Genomic DNA, 21817 nt, shown 5'->3' with positions numbered 1-21817 from the left:
TTGCAGTCTCTCTCCCCCCCTGGCTGCAGTCTCTCCCCTCGGGCTGCAGTGTCTCTCTCTCCTCCCCTGGCTGCAGTCCCTCTCCCCCCCTGGCTGCAGTCTCTCCCCCCTGGATGCAGTCTCTCTCCCCCCCCCCTAGCTACAGTCTCTTCCCCCCGGTTGCAGTCTCTCTCCCCCCCTGGCTGCAGCCTCTCTCGCCCTTGGAAGGCTATACTGAGGTGAATTGTATTAGCTGTGTATCAGATCGGTCTCCATCGCTCTCGTAGCTCTCTCCAGCATTGTGTCCGGTGGTCTTGTAAATAACGAAAGAAAACAAATTCCCCTTGCCAAACACAAAGATGGCGGCGGGAGCTCTGTCATGTGACTGCTCTCCGTCGCTATGGAAACAGTAAAGCGCATCAACCTGACGGCAGGTACCGGACTGGCGCATGCGCAGAGCTTTGCCGGAGGCTCACTGACAACTCACCATGATGACGCAGTTCCGGTGTGGCTGCTCCGCATCTGGAGAGTGACAGCCGGTACCGGGAGGCGACGGCGGCGGCTGAGTGACGCAATGGCCTGTGCCCTGCTGGAGTTCTGCCGCTTCCAGGACATAAAGCCGGTCCGGGATTTCCTGTTCCCCCAGCTCCGGGAGGAGAAGCGGAGTATTGGTGAGTCTGGCTGCGGCTGTACCGTATGAGGGGGGTGTGAAGGGGGGTATGACGGGGGCAGGAGAGGGGTATGAGGGTGGTGTGACGGGGGGCAGGAGAGGGGTATGAGGGTGGTGTGACGGGGGGCAGGAGAGGGGTATGAGGGTGGTATGATGGGGGCAGGAGGGGTATGAGGGTGCTATGACGGGGGCAGGTGGGGGGTATGAGGGTGGTGTGGAGGGGGGTATGACGGGGGTATGACGGGGACAGGAGAGGGGTGTGAGGGTGGTGTGACTGGGGCAGGATAGGGGTATGACGGGACAGGAGGGGGTATGATGGGGGTATGCCGAAGGCAGAAGAGGGTGTTATGACAGGGGCAGGAGAGGGGTATGAGGGGGTATGACTGGGGTAGGGACACTCTGCTCCTTGTAAACCATCCCCGGCCTCTTTATACGGTCCCAGAGATTGGCAGGTGGTATGCCATCCCCGGCCTCTTTATATGGTTCCAGCACACAGATTGGCAGGTGGTATGGCATCCCCGGCCTCTTTATATGGTTCCAGCACACAGATTGGCAGGTGGTAAGGCATCCCCGGCCTCTTTATATGGTTCCAGCACAGAGATTGGCAGGTGGTAAGGCATCCCCGGCCTCTTTATATGGTTCCAGCACAGAGATTGGCAGGTGGTAAACCATCCCTGGCCTCTTTATATGGTTCCAGCACAGAGATTGGCAGGTGGTAAGGCATCCCCGGCCTCTTTATATGGTTCCAGCACAGAGATTGGCAGGTGGTAAGCCATCCCCGGCCTCTTTATATGGTTCCAGCACAGAGATTGGCAGGTGGTAAGCCATCCCCGGCCTCTTTATATGGTTCCAGCACACAGATTGGCAGGTGGTAAGGCATCCCCGACCTCTTTATATGGTTCCAGCACAGAGATTGGCAGGTGGTAAGGCATCCCCGGCCTCTTTATATGGTTCCAGCACAGAGATTGGCAGGTGGTAAGGCATCCCCGGCCTCTTTATATGGTTCCAGCACAGAGATTGGCAGGTGGTAAACCATCCCTGGCCTCTTTATATGGTTCCAGCACAGAGATTGGCAGGTGGTAAGCCATCCCCGGCCTCTTTATATGGTTCCAGCACAGAGATTGGCAGGTGGTAAGCCATCCCCGGCCTCTTTATATGGTCCCTGCACAGAGATTGGCAGGTGGTAAGGCATCCCTGGACTCTTTATATGGTTCCAGCACACAGATTGGCAGGTGGTAAGGCATCCCCGGCCTCTTTATATGGTCCCTGCACAGAGATTGGCAGGTGGTAAGGCATCCCCGGCCTCTTTATACGGTCCCAGAGATTGGCAGGTGGTAAGTCATCCCCGGCCTCTTTATATGGTTCCAGCACAGAGATTGGCAGGTGGTAAGGCATCCCTGGCCTCTTTATATGGTTCCAGCACACAGATTGGCAGGTGGTAAGGCATCCCTGGACTCTTTATATGGTTCCAGCACACAGATTGGCAGGTGGTATGGCATCCCCGGCCTCTTTATATGGTTCCAGCACAGAGATTGGCAGGTGGTAAGGCATCCCTGGCCTCTTTATATGGTTCCAGCACAGAGATTGGCAGGTGGTAAGCCATCCCTGGCCTCTTTATATGGTTCCAGCACAGAAATTGGCAGGTGGTATGCCATCCCCGGCCTCTTTATATAGTTCCAGCACAGAGATTGGCAGGTGGTAAGCCATCCCCTGCCTCTTTATATGGTTCCAGCACAGAGATTGGCAGGTGGTAAGCCATCCCCGGCCTCTTTATATGGTTCCAGCACAGAGATTGGCAGGTGGTAAGCCAGCCCCGGCCTCTTTATATTGTTCCAGCACACAGATTGGCAGGTGGTAAACCATCCCCGGCCTCTTTATATAGTTCCAGCACACAGATTGGCAGGTGGTAAACCATCCCCGGCCTCTTTATATGGTTCCAGCACAGAGATTGGCAGGTGGTAAGCCATCCCTGGCCTCTTTATATGGTTCCAGCACAGAGATTGGCAGGTGGTAAGCCATCTCCGGCCTCTTTATATAGTTCCAGCACACAGATTGGCAGGTGGTAAGGCATCCCCGGCCTCTTTATATGGTTCCAGCACAGAGATTGGCAGGTGGTAAGCCATCCCCGGCCTCTTTATATGGTTCCAGCACAGAGATTGGCAGGTGGTAAGGCATCCCCGGCCTCTTTATATGGTCCCTGCACACAGATTGGCAGGTGGTAAACCATCCCCAGCCTCTTTATATGGTTCCAGCACAGAGATTGGCAGGTGGTAAGCCATCCCCGGCCTCTTTATATGGTTCCAGCACAGAGATTGGCAGGTGGTAAGGCATCCCCGGCCTCTTTATATGGTCCCTGCACACATTGGCAGGTGGTAAACCATCCCCGGCCTCTTTATATGGTTCCAGCACAGAGATTGGCAGGTGGTAAGGCATCCCCGGCCTCTTTATATGGTTCCTGCACAGAGATTGGCAGGTGGTAAGTCATCCCCGGCCTCTTTATATGGTTCCAGCACACAGATTGGCAGGTGGTAAACCATCCCCGGCCTCTTTATATGGTTCCAGCACAGAGATTGGCAGGTGGTAAGGCATCCCCGGCCTCTTTATATGGTTCCAGCACACAGATTGGCAGGTGGTAAGGCATCCCCGGCCTCTTTATATGGTTCCAGCACAGAGATTGGCAGGTGGTAAGCCATCCCCGGCCTCTTTATATGGTCCCTGCACAGAGATTGGCAGGTGGTAAGGCATCCCTGGACTCTTTATATGGTTCCAGCACACAGATTGGCAGGTGGTAAGCCATCCCCGGCCTCTTTATATGGTTCCAGCACACAGATTGGCAGGTGGTAAGGCATCCCTGGACTCTTTATATGGTTCCAGCACAGAGATTGGCAGGTGGTAAGGCATCCCTGGCCTCTTTATATGGTTCCAGCACAGAGATTGGCAGGTGGTACGGCATCCCCGGCCTCTTTATATGGTTCCAGCACAGAGATTGGCAGGTGGTAAACCATCCCCGGCCTCTTTATATGGTCCCTGCACAGAGATTGGCAGGTGGTAAACCATCCCCGGCCTCTTTATATGGTTCCAGCACACAGATTGGCAGGTGGTAAGCCATCCCTGGACTCTTTATATGGTTCCAGCACAGAGATTGGCAGGTGGTAAACCATCCCCGGCCTCTTTATATGGTTCCAGCACAGAGATTGGCAGAGATTTATCAGGATATTACCGGTGTCGGTGTGACTCAGTAGGCTTGCTTCCCTTAACAGGAACCTTTTTTCACTCAGACTCTTTCAAAAATACCATTCCCTACAATTGCATCATTTTAAGTACTGTACCTCCATAACATTGTCTCCTATGTGCTGTCCCTCCATAACATTGGGTCTTATGTGCTGTACCTCCATAACATTGTCTCCTATGTGCTGTCCCTCCATAACATTGGGTCTTATGTGCTGTACCTCCATAACATTGTCTCCTATGTGCTGTCCCTCCATAACATTGTCTCCTATGTGCTGTCCCTCCATAACATTGTCTCCTATGTGCTGTCCCTCCATAACATTGGGTCTTATGTGCTGTCCCTCCATAACATTGTCTCCTATGTGCTGTCCCTCCATAACATTGTCTCCTATGTGCTGTCCCTCCATAACATTGTCTCCTATGTGCTGTACCTCCACACCATTGTCTCCTATGTGCTGTACCTCCATAACATTGTCTCCTATGTGCTGTACCTCCACACCATTGTCTCCTATGTGCTGTACCTCCACACCATTGTCTCCTATGTGCTGTACCTCCATAACATTGTCTTCTATGTGCTGTACCTCCACACCATTGTCTCCTATGTGCTGTACCTCCACACCATTGTCTCCTATGTGCTGTACCTCCATAACATTGTCTCCTATGTGCTGTACCTCCATAACATTATGTATAGTTCCACAGCAGCTGGTACCCTAGTACTAGATAAATGACTGCTACAAGCTATGAGCAACATGTCCATAACATTAGGGGCAGATTAGATTAGCCCCAGGGCTTGCCAGATGTCTACAGCTGTGCCTGGAGCTATGAATACCACCTCCTGAGCGGTAAGCCCCAGAGGGTGCACCTAGGGCAGATTAGATTAGCCCCGGGGCTTGCAAGATGTCTACAGCTGTGCCTGGAGCTATGAATACCACCTCCTGAGCGGTAAGCCCCAGAGGGTGCACCTAGGGCAGATTAGATTAGCCCCGGGGCTTGCCAGATGTCTACAGCTGTGCCTGGAGCTATGAATACCACCTCCTGAGCGGTAAGCCCCAGAGGGTGCACCTAGGGCAGATTAGATTAGCCCCGGGGCTTGCCAGATGTCTACAGCTGTGCCTGGAGCTATGAATACCACCTCCTGAGCGGTAAGCCCCAGAGGGTGCACCTAGGGCAGATTAGATTAGCCCCGGGGCTTGCCAGATGTCTACAGCTGTGCCTGGAGCTATGAATACCACCTCCTGAGCGGTAAGCCCCAGAGCGTGCACCTAGGGCAGATTAGATTAGCCCCGGGGCTTGCCAGATGTCTACAGCTGTGCCTGGAGCTATGAATACCACCTCCTGAGCGGTAAGCCCCAGAGCGTGCACCTAGGGCAGATTTTTCCACGCAGCCTCAGGAGCTAACTGCGCCCCCTGGGGCTTACCACATCGAGTTACCCATAGACTCTGTGTACTCATCCTAGTGTCTATAGGTCACGACATCCTTCCAGATGCCCCTCCTGCCACTATAACAGCTCTGAGCCATTGGGGCAAGGATTCCACAATATCTATGAAGGTGTTTCTATTTGTCATGTTCCTCAAACCATACCTGAGCGATTTATGCAGTGTGCCGGAGAGCATTACTTCCATCAGGAAGCGATCCACATGTATGCACAGCACACTGCCCGATCCGTCCATAGATATATCTGCAGATCAGTTGATTTGCAGATATATCTACTAGTGTGTACCCACCTTTACAGTACAAGACAATGCAGAGGAAGTACACGGTATATAAACATTGCTGCATCGGGAGACAGGACACTGACATAATGGCAGAAACCGAGCGTCAGGTGCCATTGTATGGAGTAGAAAATAGTGTGAGAGGGAAAAGCACATGAGGGGAGAGGGCCCTGCTCGTGAGAGTCTACGCTCTGAAGGACAAATATGGACAAAAACTGGTGACCTCCACAATCCGCGTGGGCCTGCCTTGTCCAATAGGCCACTAGGAAAAGGCCCGTGCCCCCCCCCCCCCCCTTTAACTTTTTAAATCTAGAATTTAGCGTGTTGTGGCATTAAAGCAGGGACTGTATTTTTAATTACTTTTATGTTGACTTTAATAAGCTTTACCATGAACCTCAGCATTATTTCTGCACCAGTGACATGTCATTTGTTGTACGATCTGCAGGGAAACCCCTTCTGCTTGTGTTTGACAAGTTACAAATCTTTCCTTCACATGCGACAGATGGATTGCGATGGGTACAGCGGAAATCAGTGTCTGCGGCATAAAGCGTGGATGCAGATTGTACAATGAATGACTCATTATCCTTACTGGAAATTACAGCCCGTAATGGCGCTGTCAGCCCTGAGAAAATACTGTCATTGCTGTTGTCTGCCAGCTCTGTTGTACCTCATTGCAACTCATTGTTCCGCGCCACAGCAGGTGAAATCAGGGTTCATTACAGGTCACTAGTGACATCACCAGCGCATATCTTCCTTCTGGGGTGCGGGTCGCTGGATAGACACAACTTAGGTCAACTATGGAAGGTCGACATACATTAGGTCGACAGGGTCAATAGGTCGGCATGGTCATTAGGTCGACATGTACCAGGTCGACAGGTCAAAAGGTCGACATGTTTTTTTTTTTTTTTTTTTTTTTAATGTTTTTGGCGTTGTTTTCTACGTAAAGTGACTGGGAACCCCATTTGGTGCACCGCGTCTACTCGCATGCTTCGGGCGAGGATACCACTCCAATCGTAGTCCACGTGGATCGTTAAGTATGAAAAAATCCCAAAAATGTGAAAAACTTATGTCGACCTGTTGACTTAAACTGTGTCGACCTAACGACCGTATCCCAACCTTTTGTGGCAGTGATGACACTAGTGCTCAGAGGTCATTCTCAGCGTCTCTGTACTGTGATGGAGATACGGATTGATGCAGAGTTATGTGTCCCTGTGGTTACGCAGCACCTATACAATGTCTCTTACCAGCAGTGCTCAGAGGTCGTTCTCAGCGTCTCTGTACTGTGATGGAGAACCGGATTAATGCACAGTTATGTGTCCCTGTGGTTACGCAGCACCTATACAATGTCTGTTACCAGCAGTGCTCAGAGGTCATTCTCAGCGTCTCTGTGCTGTGATGGAGAACCGGATTAATGCACAGTTATGTGTCCCTGTGGTTACGCAGCACCTATACAATGTCTCTTACCAGCAGTGCTCAGAGGTCATTCTCAGCGTCTCTGTGCTGTGATGGAGAACCGGATTAATGCAGAGTTATGTGTCCCTGTGGTTACGCAGCACCTATACAATGTCTGTTACCAGCAGTGCTCAGAGGTCGTTCTCAGCGTCTCTGTACTGTGATGGAGAACCGGATTAATGCACAGTTATGTGTCCCTGTGGTTACGCAGCACCTATACAATGTCTGTTACCAGCAGTGCTCAGAGGTCATTCTCAGCGTCTCTGTGCTGTGATGGAGAACCGGATTAATGCACAGTTATGTGTCCCTGTGGTTACGCAGCACCTATACAATGTCTGTTACCAGCAGTGCTCAGAGGTCATTCTCAGCGTCTCTGTGCTGTGATGGAGATACGGATTGATGCAGAGTTATGTGTCCCTGTGGTTACGCAGCACCTATACAATGTCTGTTACCAGCAGTGCTCAGAGGTCATTCTCAGCGTCTCTGTGCTGTGATGGAGAACCGGATTAATGCACAGTTATGTGTCCCTGTGGTTACGCAGCACCTATACAATGTCTGTTACCAGCAGTGCTCAGAGGTCATTCTCAGCGTCTCTGTGCTGTGATGGAGAACCGGATTAATGCAGAGTTATGTGTCCCTGTGGTTACGCAGCACCTATACAATGTCTGTTACCAGCAGTGCTCAGAGGTCATTCTCAGCGTCTCTGTGCTGTGATGGAGAACCGGATTAATGCAGAGTTATGTGTCCCTGTGGTTACGCAGCACCTATACAATGTCTCTTACCAGCAGTGCTCAGAGGTCGTTCTCAGCGTCTCTGTGCTGTGATGGAGAACCGGATTAATGCACAGTTATGTGTCCCTGTGGTTACGCAGCACCTATACAATGTCTCTTACCAGCAGTGCTCAGAGGTCATTCTCAGCGTCTCTGTGCTGTGATGGAGAACCGGATTAATGCACAGTTATGTGTCCCTGTGGTTACGCAGCACCTATACAATGTCTGTTACCAGCAGTGCTCAGAGGTCATTCTCAGCGTCTCTGTGCTGTGATGGAGATACGGATTGATGCAGAGTTATGTGTCCCTGTGGTTACGCAGCACCTATACAATGTCTGTTACCAGCAGTGCTCAGAGGTCGTTCTCAGCGTCTCTGTGCTGTGATGGAGATACGGATTGATGCAGAGTTATGTGTCCCTGTGGTTACGCAGCACCTATACAATGTCTCTTACCAGCAGTGCAAGATTTTACTAACCAGTGTAATTCATTATTCAGTAAGAATGGATTCAGGGCCTTTATACACGAGGGAGATTTATCTCAGCAATGCGTTGGATCTAGTTTTCCTGCTATCTGGCTGGGAGCGTCCCGGGAGGCTGCAATTGCGATTTGTTACTTCAGTGTATTTTTACTTGTGATTTATCTCATACAATCTAATGTTGTTAAATCTATTTCCATGCAATTGAGATAAATCTAAATAAAACGTGGCAGTCTGGCCCAGTTCTGGTACCTCAGGGCTCCCCGCTGTATATTCACATAAACGTGCTCTTGCGCAGATCATGCAGGATGATACGGATACTGATTCTGACACTGCAGACGGTGACGGGGATGTGCAGCGGGGGGCGGCATCTCTTGCTAAAGGGGTGCAGTTGTTGATAGAGGCTATTAGAGATGTGTTGAATATTACTGAAACACCTGAGCAGGTTGAGGAGGCTTACTTCACTGACAATAAGAAAGCCTCGCTAACCTTCCCTGCGTCAAAGGAATTAAATGATATATTTGAAAAAAAAGGGTTCTGGTGGCATTTCCTTTCCCGGTAGAGGATAGGAAAAAATGGGAAAACCCGCCTATTGTTAACGCGTCCGTATCCAGACTCTCAAAAAAGTCCTCTGATGATTTGAAGTTCAGTCAATCAGTTCTGCAGGAGCCTCCGCGCTCTCCCTCCCGTTCTGGGAGCTTTGGTACATCCCCATGGTACTAATGTGGACCCCAGCATCCTCTAGGACGTAAGAGAAAATAGGATTTTGGTTACCTACCGGTACATTTTTTTCTCGTACAACTTTGTTTTTAGTGCTGCATTGTTACTTGTTTCAGCGGTTGCTAAGTTAGCTTGGTGTGCCTTGTATGTGTGAGCTGGTGTGAATCCACACTATCTGTGGTAAATCCTTCTCTCGAAGATGTCCGTCTCCTCGGGCACAGTTTCTAGACTGAGTCTGGTAGGAGGGGCATAGAGGGAGGAGCCAGCCCACACTCTCAAACTCTTAAAGTGCCAATGGCTCCTGGTGGACCCATCTGTACCCCATGGTACTAATGTGGACCCCAGCATCCTCTACTGACTACGAGAAAAGGATTTACCGGTAGGTAACTAAAATCCTATTTTTTATTAACATTGCAAAAGTCTCAAACACTTTTTTTTTTTTCACGTCATTATGGGGAATAGTGTGTAGAATTTTGAGGGAAAGATACATTTATTCCAGTTTGGAATAAGGCTGTAACATAACAAAATGTGGAAAAAGTGAAGCGCTGTGAATACTTTCCGGATGCACTGTAAGACCTGTGTAAGTCTACAATTTTCTTTACATTTAAGAAAAGTAAAAAAACCCAAAAGACACTTCTAATGGAAAACTTTCCAGTGTTCTCCTTCAGTGTTTGGCTTATCTGCAACAAAAAGAGTAAATTACACACCCCTTGTATGGTTGAGAGGTGCGTAAACCCCACAGTAAAGTGTGCAAATTTCTTATTGGCTGGACTGAAATGAAATGAAATGAGATCTAGTTCAAATCTGAATGACCTTGTATGTATTGTTAGGTGGACCACTGCCAGTGCACCCTATACCTGCAGCACCAATCTGCCCTGTACTCCCATCGCCAAGCAGGTGTCCACCACATTCGTGTAAATGGGGGAGATGTACAAAGATGGTGTTGAACACCCGCTCGGCCTGGCGAGCAGATACAGTACATAGCAGAGCCTGGTGAGCAGATACAGCACATAGCAGAGCCTGGCGAGCAGATACAGCACATAGCAGAGCCTGGCGAGCAGATACAGCACATGGCAGAGCCTGGCGAGCAGATACAGCACATAGCAGAGCATGGCGAGCAGATACAGCACATAGCAGAGCCTGGCGAGCAGATACAGTACATGGCAGAGCCTGGCGAGCAGATACAGCACATAGCAGAGCCTGGCGAGCAGATACAGCACATAGCAGAGCCTGGCGAGCAGATACAGCACATAGCAGAGCCTGGCGAGCAGATACAGCACATGGCAGAGCATGGCGAGCAGATACAGTACATGGCAGAACCTGGCGAGCAGATACAGCACATGGCAGAGCCTGGCGAGCAGATACAGTACATAGCAGAGCCTGGCGAGCAGATACAGTACATAGCAGAGCATGGCGATAACATACAGTACATAGCAGAGCCTGGCGATAACATACGGTACATAGCAGAGCTTGGCGATAACATACGGTACATAGCAGAGCTTGGTGATAACATACAGTACATAGCAGAGCCTGGCGATAACATACGGTACATAGCAGAGCTTGGCGATAACATACGGTACATAGCAGAGCTTGGTGATAACATACGGTACATAGCAGAGCTTGGTGATAACATACAGTACATAGCAGAGCCTGGCGATAACATACGGTACATAGCAGAGCCTGGCGATAACATACAGTACATAGCAGAGCTTGGCGATAACATACAGTACATAGCAGAGCCTGGCGATAACATACAGTACATAGCAGAGCCTGGCGATAACATACAGTACATAGCAGAGCCTGGCGATAACATACAGTACATAGCAGAGCTTGGCGATAACATACAGTACATAGCAGAGCCTGGCGATAACATACAGTACATAGCAGAGCTTGGCGATAACATACAGTACATAGCAGAGCTTGGCGATAACATACAGTACATAGCAGAGCCTGGCGATAACATACAGTACATAGCAGAGCTTGGCGATAACATACAGTACATAGCAGAGCTTGGCGATAACATACAGTACATAGCAGAGCATGGCGATAACATACAGTACATAGCAGAGCCTGGCGATAACATACAGTACATAGCAGAGCTTGGCGATAACATACAGTACATAGCAGAGCCTGGCGATAACATACAGTACATAGCAGAGCTTGGCGATAACATACAGTACATAGCAGAGCATGGCGATAACATACAGTACATAGCAGAGCATGGCGATAACATACAGTACATAGCAGAGCCTGGCGATAACATACAGTACATAGCAGAGCCTGGCGATAACATACAGTACATAGCAGAGCTTGGCGATAACATACAGTACATAGCAGAGCTTGGCGATAACATACAGTACATAGCAGAGCCTGGCGATAACATACAGTACATAGCAGAGCTTGGCGATAACATACAGTACATAGCAGAGCTTGGCGATAACATACAGTACATAGCAGAGCTTGGCGATAACATACAGTACATAGCAGAGCATGGCGATAACATACAGTACATAGCAGAGCTTGGCGATAACATATAGTACATAGCAGAGCATGGCGATAACATACAGTACATAGCAGAGCTTGGCGATAACATACAGTACATAGCAGAGCTTGGCGATAACATACAGTACATAGCAGAGCTTGGCGTGCATCTGTTATCTAGGGCCCTGGCGGATTCAGAACGCAGCTTGTACGCTATTATTTCTGCGCCATGTACAGCTTTGTCTGCTGTGACTGTCTTTGTACTGAAACCACAAGGGCATATCCAGGGGGCACATACTGGCGCTTCTGTTGGTTTTTTTTAGAGTCTGATAAAAACCATGTTCTACTCAAAAAAGAACCAACAGGATAAGAGATGATCTAGAAGTAGTCAGTAACCCTACGTGATGTGCTGCTAATGTAACATCGTGTCATAAAGACAAAATGAAAGAAAGATCCTCCTCTTGGTTCTGTCTTGTTACACGTGACTGTTCAGTGCATAAAATGTAGAAATAACAATAGCGTAATATTGTAACAATCCCTACAAGGTTTCAGTAGAGGTCAGGCATATAGGAGCCACCATCAGGGTATATCCCGACCCCTTACCAGCGGAAAACATTTAGCTTTATCCATTTGCAGTTCTCCACACAGGAGAACTGAATTACATTTGTTGAAGGACATATCAATATATTTGCTGTATTCTGGGGCAGATGTATAACCTGGAGAAGCATAAAGAAGTGATAAACCAGTGATATGTGCAAGGTGGTAAACGCACCAGCCAATCAGATCCTAACTGTTAATTTACATATTGGAGCTGATTGGTTGGTGCGTTTATTACCTTGCACATATCACTGGTTTATCACTTCCTTATGTCTTCTACAGGTTAATACATCTGCCCCTGCGTGTAGCTATGTTATAAGCTCCAAATGCTGCAAAAGACATGGCCTGTGTAGCTGGATACATCGGTGGACATGTTACACAAAGCGTAAAGCTAGCGATGGTAGTGTGACGTTGGTGGGGGAGAACGTCACAGCTGGTACACAGTGCTTTATCATAGAGCCGCAGCCACTATTGCGGCATTCCCTCATCAGCCGGCTACACCGTGTGTGTGTGTGTGTGTGTGTGTGTGTGTGTGTGTGTGACCTCCTTTCTGTGTTTGCTGAGTAACGTTCTCTGCATGACTAATATGGGAATCTAATATCAGCTGATGGAGCCTGCCGGAATATACAAGGATCAGCGTATCCGGATAGTGCTTCATGCGTTGTGTGTTGCTGTGTCTAGCTGGAGCCTAGTGTCAGATGTTGGAGGACCCTGGCTCTGTCTAGTTGTCAGAGTATGTGGAATAATGGTTATAAGAAGGTATACCGTAGGCGCTTTGCTGTGAGAGGGAAGTCACACCACCAATATAGCATGTAAACATATAGGAGAAAGGGGGGTCTGCGCTGAAAGCAATATACCAAATGATATTTCCCAGAGAGGGACATAATATAAATATGTATGCATAAAAACAATATGTAGGGTTGACAAGTCAATGACAGTAGTGCAATAGCAATAGATACAATATTACCCAGTAATCACGATCAGGACAAGTAGACTTTGTATAGCGTCCGTTCCTGTATTCGAATAAATCCGGGTAATTCCAAGTGACCGTTCCCATAAAGGGTGGAGGTCCAATATGATAAGTGTTGCCAAATGCACCATTTGAGGAGGGGTACTTCAGTGAGTCCTGATTCCAGGTGTGGTCCTCGCATGTTACAGATGACAGTAGATCATTCGGCTGGAATCCTGTCAGAACAGGTCACAGATTGTTCCAGGGGCTGGTGCGGGCTCTTCTAATGTGGGTAGGCAGTACTGACGCGTTTCACATCTTTTCCCTGCAGCGTTCTCAAGTGTGTAATTGGTCAGCCAGTATTGGGTTTATATACCCCTTTCAATGTGCTGGATTATTTGCACCTGATTGCTATGTCATTAATCAGTAAAAATACATATAATACCATCGTGTATAGCATTAGGAGACAGACCCTGTCACTCAAAAAACATAGTGGTGTTTCCATAACTTTGTTTTAATATTTATTTCTTATCTAAAATCATATTTATATTTCATGTAGGAGATGGTAAAGAGCAATCTCTTGCTTGGCGTACGTATTATTACCATGGGGACAGTTCCTAGTTAGTTTTGATAGGACTGAAGACCCCATGTGGTATAAGTTTTTTTCTGCTGTGTGTATCCATAGGTCATGTGACTCCCAACAGGAAACAATAAGTGTATGTGTCTTCATAAAGATTTACAATGATTCCATTATCTCTTAACTCTAAAGAATTTATATTTTTTATAAAACTAATGTACCCGGTCGCCACCATATCCGTGTGCCGACACGTTTTGTAGTGACATACTACACCCACTAACGGGGCTGATATTCATCAGGCAACCGGTGATGTGGTGGGCGTCCTCATGGTAACCACGACGTCATCAGATGTGGCCATGCCGCGTTACAATCACAGTCACGTATTCGGGTGACGCGAATGCAGTCGCGTCCCCGTCACGTGTTTGGTTGATGTGGATAGAGCCACGTCCCCGCCATAACTACATGTGTAGTCACGTGATCTTGAGAATACTAATAATGCAATTGTCGCATGATAGTTTCTCTTACGTCCTAGAGGATGCTGGGGTCCACTTAGTACCATGGGGTATAGACGGGTCCTTTGGGAGCCACTGACACTTTAAGAGTTTGAGAGTGTGGGCTGGCTCCTCCCTCTATGCCCCTCCTACCAGACTCAGTCTAGAAACTGCGCCCGGAGGAGACGGTCACAGCTAGGGGAGCTCCTAGGAGTTTTTCTAGTTTTATTTTATTTTTTTCTAAAAGTTGTTGGGTACAGGCAGGCTGCTGGCGACAGCCTCTCTGCTTCGTGGGACTTAGGGGGGGAGTAGGAATCAACTCTAGAAGTTCATTGTTCTCTATCTCCGCTGACAGGACACTGAGCTCCTGAGGGTGCTGATCGCAAGCCCCCGAGACGACTGCTCACTCCCAAAGCACGGCCGCCACCCCCTAACAGAGCAAGAAGAAAGAAGAGTGGTGAGTTCAGCGCTGGCGGCCCGGTTAGCGAGTCGCTGGCGGGAATGGCGGCACAAGTGTGGGAGCGCAGCTCTATCGGGCTGCGCTCCATGAAGGCTCAGCAATATATCTTATGTAGATGCGACTGAGGGGCGTCCTGGGACAGCACGATCACCCAAAGACTGGTAAATATAGCTAACAGGCTAATCCCACTGTTAGCATCAAAGACTTCAGACCAGTATAATCTAATTGTGCGTGAAGCCGCGCGCCATTACAGGGTGCGGCGCTTCTCCTCAGAGTGGATCCAGCACTCACCAGCGCCATTTTCTCCCTGCAGAATGCTGAAGCACGCTGACGGGGAGCGCTGCCCCTCCACCTGGCTCCAGTTACTGCGGTAGCAGGGTGTTATAGACAGTGGGGGAGAGTGTAGTTAGTGCTGTTTAACCTATTAAGGTTATTTAGTCTGCGCCGGGCTGTTATCATAATAACTGCCCACAGGGGCGCTGTGCTGGCTCCTTATACTCTGTGACTCTCTGAAGGTACTCTGGGGGAAACGGTGTGTGGCCGGAGAGACTAACCAGCCACATGTGTAATGGCGGCTGCGGCACTGAAGGGGTTAACCCTCGTGCCCGGCGCCATTTTGCGGACAATAGGCGCTTGGCGTCACTGTTAAATGTACTTAAGGCGCTGGGCGCAGACTGTTTAAAAATATGTTTAATGATGTGTCTTAACATGACATATGTAGTGCTCTGTGCACAATTGCAGGAATGCATGTTTAAATGTATTCATATTTAAGATGTGGTCACCTGTATTTTAAAGGGAAAAATACACTTACTATATCTGTCTGAATAATCATCTCTTATCTTCTGGGAATAGGAAGTGGCATGCTAATGGCCCTGTCCTAGCAGAGAGGTGTGAATGACAATACCTTTTGATGTGTAAGTTCCTTAGAGAAAGATGCTAATCACGTGGGATCTCCTTATCCCATATATAAAGTCTATGGGCTTGGAACCTGTTTTCATGCAGCTGATTTAATTGATATACGAATCCTGAATGGCAGATGCAGGAAGGAAGAAAATTTGTTTGGTAAATCAAATACAAACCGTATTTAAAGCTGTGTGTTAAATGTATCAATGGTGAAGTGTAAACTCCCAGGTGGTAGGAATTGGAGTTTAAATTATACAAAACTTTGTCTGTGTGGCAGGAAAAAGGAAATAGCTTTTTTGCACTTACTGACATCCTTGTAAAATGTAATTTATTTATATTTTGTGCGATAACCTGATTGGTTGGAGAAGACGGTGAGGGCTCCCCCCCCCTCCCTGTGGTACTGTGTGGAAAATTAACATAAAAAGGAGGCCTGCGAGCATCCAGAGTGTATTATACCATTTTGATTCTGCTGTAACATCTTGCTGTATTGCTCAGCCTTTTTGAAGGCTGTATTTGGGCAAATAAAGATCTTCTGCCTAAAGACGACGCTTCATCTTGTGACCTACAGGGCTATGCAAAACATAGCCCCGTTCTCTGGCTGTCCCGGGAGCACCCCAACGTCTCCAAGTTCCGCCTTCTGCCTGCTTAGGAGGTTAGCATAAACCCGCCCACAGCGCAGTGGGTGGAGTCAGTAACAGGCGGTTACTGACTGTAAGCGGGAATCCCCTATGTGGCCAGGTCCCGTGTGACCTGAACATCCAATCTGTGTACTGGGGACGGGACGCAAAAGAGGTGAGTGCTTTTCCTACGAGACCGTCCGGTCACACGGTGTCTGACATTTTCCTGTGTGTGTGTGTGTGTGTGTATAAGTGTATGTATCCACATTACCATGTCTAAGGGCTGTGTGTCCTGTGCTGCAGAGTGTGTATCTTCTCCTGAGGAGTCTATTCCATGTACTCAGGACTGCAATGTACTGTCTCAGCCTTCTGAATCTGAACCCCCATGGGTGGATTCTTTAAGGGAGATGATATCCCAGGGTGTCACATAATGAGAAAGAGACGCAGTTTTTGAGAAAATCTGTAGAGGGTTTGCAGCATTCAGCTCCTACTTCCTCAAATACCCCACCTACATACCCTAAAAAACGTACACTTGCCCATATAATGAAAGTTGACACTGATTGCTAAGGGGGTGCAGCTGATGATTGATGCCATTAGGGATGTTTTACATATTACTGAGAAGGTACCTGAGCCGGAAGAGGAATCTTATTTTATGGAAAATAGGAAATCCTCCCTTACCTTCCCGGCTTCAAAAGCGTTAAACTCTTTATTTGAAAAATCCTGGGAAAACCCAGGGAAAAAATTCCAGATCCCTAAAAAAATTCTCATTGCTTTCCCTTTCCCTGAAGAGCACAGAAAGAAGTGGGAAAACCCAACTATAGTAGACGCTTCTGTATCAAAATTGTCTAAAAGTTGGTTTTACCTGTCCCTGGTTCAACCGCCTTTAAAAGAGCCGACTGACCGCAAGATTGAGACTACGCTCAAATCACTATACACTGCTACAGGCGTGGCTTTAAGGCCCACTATTGCTTGTGCGTGGATTTCTAAAGCCATAGTAAAGTGGTCAGGCACATTACTAGAGGACTTAGATACTATGGATAGGAGTGACATTGACTTGTTTTTACGTCACATACAGGATTCTACAGTGCAAGCGCACACAGCCAATCAGGAGAGTGCCATGACATGGCACTCCCTGATTGGCTGAAGGGTCCCTCTTTAACAGGAGTCACGGGGGTCCCGACATTCGGGGAAAGGGAATCCATGTCTAAACATGGATCCCCTTTCAGTTCGTGGTTCGGGTGAGCAGTTTGTTTTTCTGCTGCGGCGTACACTGGGCTCCACAAGGATTGGACAATGGGGTGTAGAATAGGATCTTGATCCGAGGCACCAACAGGCTCAAAGCTTTGACTGTTCCCAGAATGCACAGCGCCGCCTCCTATATCACCCTGCCTCCCAGCACAGGAGCTCAGTTTTGTAGTTGGTGCTGCAGTAAGCAGGCACATAACAGAGGGGCTGCTCCAAGCAGCCCTGAGAAAAGCTTTTTATGAGGTAGAAAGTGAAGACTTCAAGGGCAGCAGCGGTGGTAAATGTCTTGTGACATTCACTGCTGCAGCTCCAGCTCTCCCCAGCGGCGCTGTACACTCCCGAGCCCTGGTTGCCGGGTACCTACAGCGGAGGCTCCGGTTTTCTTCATGTTAGACGCACACGGCTGGGGCTCTCCAGGATCGCGTATCTGCGCTTCAGGAGGTGGTAAGTGGGTCCCGCTTGCGGGACCCGGTCTTAGGCGCGGTCAGTGGGAGGCGAGCCGCGCGTGCTGGCGGTGGACACTGTGGATACAGGCGATCCCACTAGATCACCAGGGCATGGGCGCAGGTCAAGTTTTCTCTCTAAACCAATTCTTATATCGCCCACAGTACCCGGTGGTTTTGCCAGCAGAGGGATAAGGCTTAGACCTGAAGCCCCTCCCCCAGCCCCAGGGCACCATTTCCAGAAAGTTTTCCCACCCTGGAGCTGCATCTCTGTCTTTTCCTCACTCCCTGTCAGTGTCTGCGGCGCCATTACTCCTCAGCTCACTGTTCCTGGGACTGCTTGGGCAAATCCTCCTGTGTAAAGCCGCCTGGTTGTCAGCGCTGTGACTTTACATGACACTTAAGTATTCTACCTGCCTTTTTTAGTCAGTGTTAGTAAGAAAGAGTGCACTTAGTCAGGGGTTTATAGTACAATTACCCTGTGATATACATCCAGTTCTTACTGTGTACTGTTATATCTATTGTTATATAGCTGTGTAAGCTAGTCCAGTGCAGTATTATTGTCAGTAATAACCTCTGCATTGTACAGACTGTGACTATCTGTGTGTGCATTGATAGCTGAGTGGTGTCCATCTCGTGTCTTTCACTCAACCTGCTATCCCTATATTCTATAACCTGAGGGGGCTTGGTGCGTCAGGTGTTATCTAATATAGGATTTTCACAAAGATATACTGTATTACGTATTTCTCTGACGTCCTAGTGGATGCTGGGAACTCCGTAAGGACCATGGGGAATAGCGGCTCCGCAGGAGACTGGGCACAAAAGTAAAGCTTTAGGACTACCTGGTGTGCACTGGCTCCTCCCCCTATGACCCTCCTCCAAGCCTCAGTTAGATTTTTGTGCCCGGCCGAGAAGGGTGCACACTAGGGGCTCTCCTGAGCTTCTTAGTGAAAGTTTAGTTTTAGGTTTTTTATTTTCAGTGAGACCTGCTGGCAACAGGCTCACTGCATCGAGGGACTAAGGGGAGAAGAAGCGAACCTGCCTGCTTGCAGCCAGCTTGGGCTTCTTAGGCTACTGGACACCATTAGCTCCAGAGGGACCGAACACAGGCCCAGCCTCGGAGTCCGGTCCCAGAGCCGCTCCGCCGGCCCCCTTACAGAGCCAGAAGCAAGAAGAGGTCCGGAAAAATCGGCGGCAGAAGACATCAGTCTTCAACAAGGTAGCGCACAGCACTGCAGCTGTGCGCCATTGCTCCTCAGGCACACTTCACACTCCGGTCACTGAGGGTGCAGGGCGCTAGGGGGGGGCGCCCTGAGCAGCAATGTAAAACACCTTGGCTGGCGAAAATACACCACATATAACCCCCAGGGCTATATGGATGTATTTTAACCCCTGCCAGAATTCACCGAAAAGCGGGAGAAAAGGCCGCCGAGAAGGGGGCGGAGCCTATCTCCTCAGCACACGGGCGCCATTTTCCATCACAGCTCCGCTGGAAGGACGTCTCCCTGACTCTCCCCTGCAGTCCTGCACTACAGAAAAGGGTAAAAAAGAGAGGGGGGGCACTAATTTGGCGCAGTTTTGATAATAACAGCAGCTATAAAGGGAAAAGCACGTTATATAGTGGTATTCCTGTCTATATATAGCGCTCTGGTATGTGCTGGCATACTCTCCCTCTGTCTCCCCAAAGGGCTAGTGGGGTCCTGTCCTCTATCAGAGCATTCCCTGTGTGTGTGCGCGGTGTGTCGGTACGATTGTGTCGACATGTTTGAGGAGGAAAATGAGATGGAGGCGGAGCAATTGCCTATAATAGAGTTGTCACCCCCTAGGGAGTCGACACCTGAGTGGATGAGCTTATGGAAGGAATTGTGTGACAATGTCAGCTCTTTACGAAAGACAGTTGATGATATGAGACAGCCGGCTACTCAGCTTGTGCCTGTCCAGGGGTCTCAAACGCCATCAGGGGCTCTAAAACGCCCGTTACCTCAGATGGCAGACACAGACACGGATACTGACTCCAGTGTCGACGATGATGAGACAAATGTAACTTCCAGTAGGGCCACACGTTACATGATTGAGGCAATGAAAAATGTTTTGCATATTTCTGATAATACAAGTACCACTAAAAAGGGTATTATGTTTGGTGAGAAAAAACTGCCTGTAGTTTTTCCTGTATCCGAGGAATTAAATGAAGTGTGTGATGAGGCGTGGGTTTCCCCCGATAAAAAACTGATAATTCCTAAAAGGTTATTGGCATCATACCCTTTCCCGCCAGAGGATAGGGCACGTTGGGAAACACCCCCTAGGGTGGATAAAGCGCTCACACGCTTGTCTAAACAGGTAGCACTACCCTCTCCTGATACGGCCGCCCTAAAGGAACCTGCCGACAGAAAGCAGGAGAATATCCTAAAATGTATATACACTCACACGGGTGTTATACTGCGACCGGCAATCGCCTCAGCCTGGATGTGCAGTGCTGGGGTGGCGTGGTCGGATTCCCTGACTGAAAATATTGATACCCTAGATAGGGACAGTATATTACTGACTATAGAGCATTTAAAAGATGCATTTTTATATATGCGTGATGCGCAGAGGGATATTTGCCGACTGGCATCAAGAGTTAGCGCGCTGTCCATTTCTGCAAGAAGAGGGTTATGGACGCAGCAGTGGTCAGGTGATGCGGATTCCAAAAGGCACATGGACACAGCCAGTTCCCAGGAACAGAAGCCCTCTCCCGCCTCCGCAAAGTCCTCAGCATGACGCTGGGGCTTTACAAGCGGACTCGGGCACGGTGGGGGCCCGTCTCGAGAAGTTCAGCGCGCAGTGGGCCCACTCGCAAGTGGACCCCTGGATCCTTCAGGTGGTATCTCAGGGGTACAAATTGGAATTCGAGACGTCTCCCCCTCGCCGTTTCCTAAAGTCTGCTTTACCGGCGTCTCCCTCAGACAGGGAGGCAGTATTGCAAGCCATTCACAAGCTGTATTCCCAGCAGGTGATAATCAAGGTACCCCTCCTGCAACAGGGAAAGGGGTATTATTCCACACTGTTTGTGGTACCAAAAGCCGGACGGCTCGGTGAGACCAATTTTTTAAATCTAAAATCCTTGAACACTTACATACAGAGGTTCAAATTCAAGATGGAGTCACTCAGAGCAGTGATTGCAAACCTTGAAGAAGGGGATTATATGGTGTCTCTGGACATCAAAGATGCTTACCTACATGTCCCAATTTACCCTTCTCACCAAGGGTACCTCAGGTTTGTGGTACAGAATTGTCACTATCAGTTTCAGACGCTGCCGTTTGGCTTGTCCACGGCACCCCAGGTCTTTACCAAGGTAATGGCCGAAATGATGATACTCCTTCGAAGGAAGGGAGTTTTAGTTATCCCTTACTTGGACGATCTCCTGATAAGGGCAAGATCCAGGGAACAGTTGGAAGTCGGGGTAGCACTATCTCAGATAGTGTTGCGGCAGCACGGTTGGATTCTCAATATTCCAAAATCGCAGCTGATCCCGACGACACGCCTTCTATTCCTAGGGATGATCCTGGACACAGTCCAGAAAAAGGTTTTTCTCCCGGAGGAGAAAGCCAGGGAGTTATCCGAGCTAGTCAGAAATCTCCTAAAACCAGGCCAAGTCTCAGTGCATCAATGCACAAGGGTCCTGGGAAAAATGGTGGCTTCCTACGAAGCAATCCCATTCGGCAGATTCCACGCAAGAACCTTCCAGTGGGATCTGCTAGACAAATGGTCCGGGTCGCATCTTCAGATGCATCAGCGGATAATCTTGTCACCAAAGACAAGGGTGTCTCTCCTGTGGTGGTTGCAGAGTGCTCATCTTCTAGAGGGCCGCAGATTCGGCATTCAGGAGAGGCTGGGGAGCAGTCACACAGGGAAAAAATTTCCAGGGCTTGTGGTCAAGCCTGGAGACATCACTTCACATAAATATCCTGGAGCTAAGGGCCATCTACAATGCTCTAAGCCTAGCAAGACCTCTGCTTCAAGGTCAGCCGGTGCTGATCCAGTCAGACAACATCACGGCAGTCGCCCACA

The 21817-nt window shown here is 49.0% G+C and overlaps 1 protein-coding gene across 2 annotated transcripts in view; it reads left to right on the top strand.

Moving 5' to 3' along the window:
- The first annotated feature begins 440 nt into the window (after nucleotides 1-440).
- Nucleotides 441-21817, top strand: part of RAB3GAP2 (RAB3 GTPase activating non-catalytic protein subunit 2) — a 546281-nt gene continuing 524904 nt past the window's right edge. For both annotated transcript variants that reach the window (XM_063919133.1, XM_063919131.1), the window contains exon 1: nucleotides 441-650. In XM_063919133.1, the coding sequence (XP_063775203.1) occupies nucleotides 554-650 (97 nt within the window). In that variant the 5' untranslated portion in view covers nucleotides 441-553. The remainder of the gene's footprint in view (nucleotides 651-21817) is intronic.

The sequence above is a fragment of the Pseudophryne corroboree genome, chromosome 4 (genome assembly GCF_028390025.1).
Source record: "Pseudophryne corroboree isolate aPseCor3 chromosome 4, aPseCor3.hap2, whole genome shotgun sequence".
NCBI lineage: Eukaryota > Metazoa > Chordata > Amphibia > Anura > Myobatrachidae > Pseudophryne > Pseudophryne corroboree.
The sequence above is the reverse complement of the archived record's forward strand: the minus strand, read 5'-3'. Positions and strand labels throughout refer to the sequence as shown.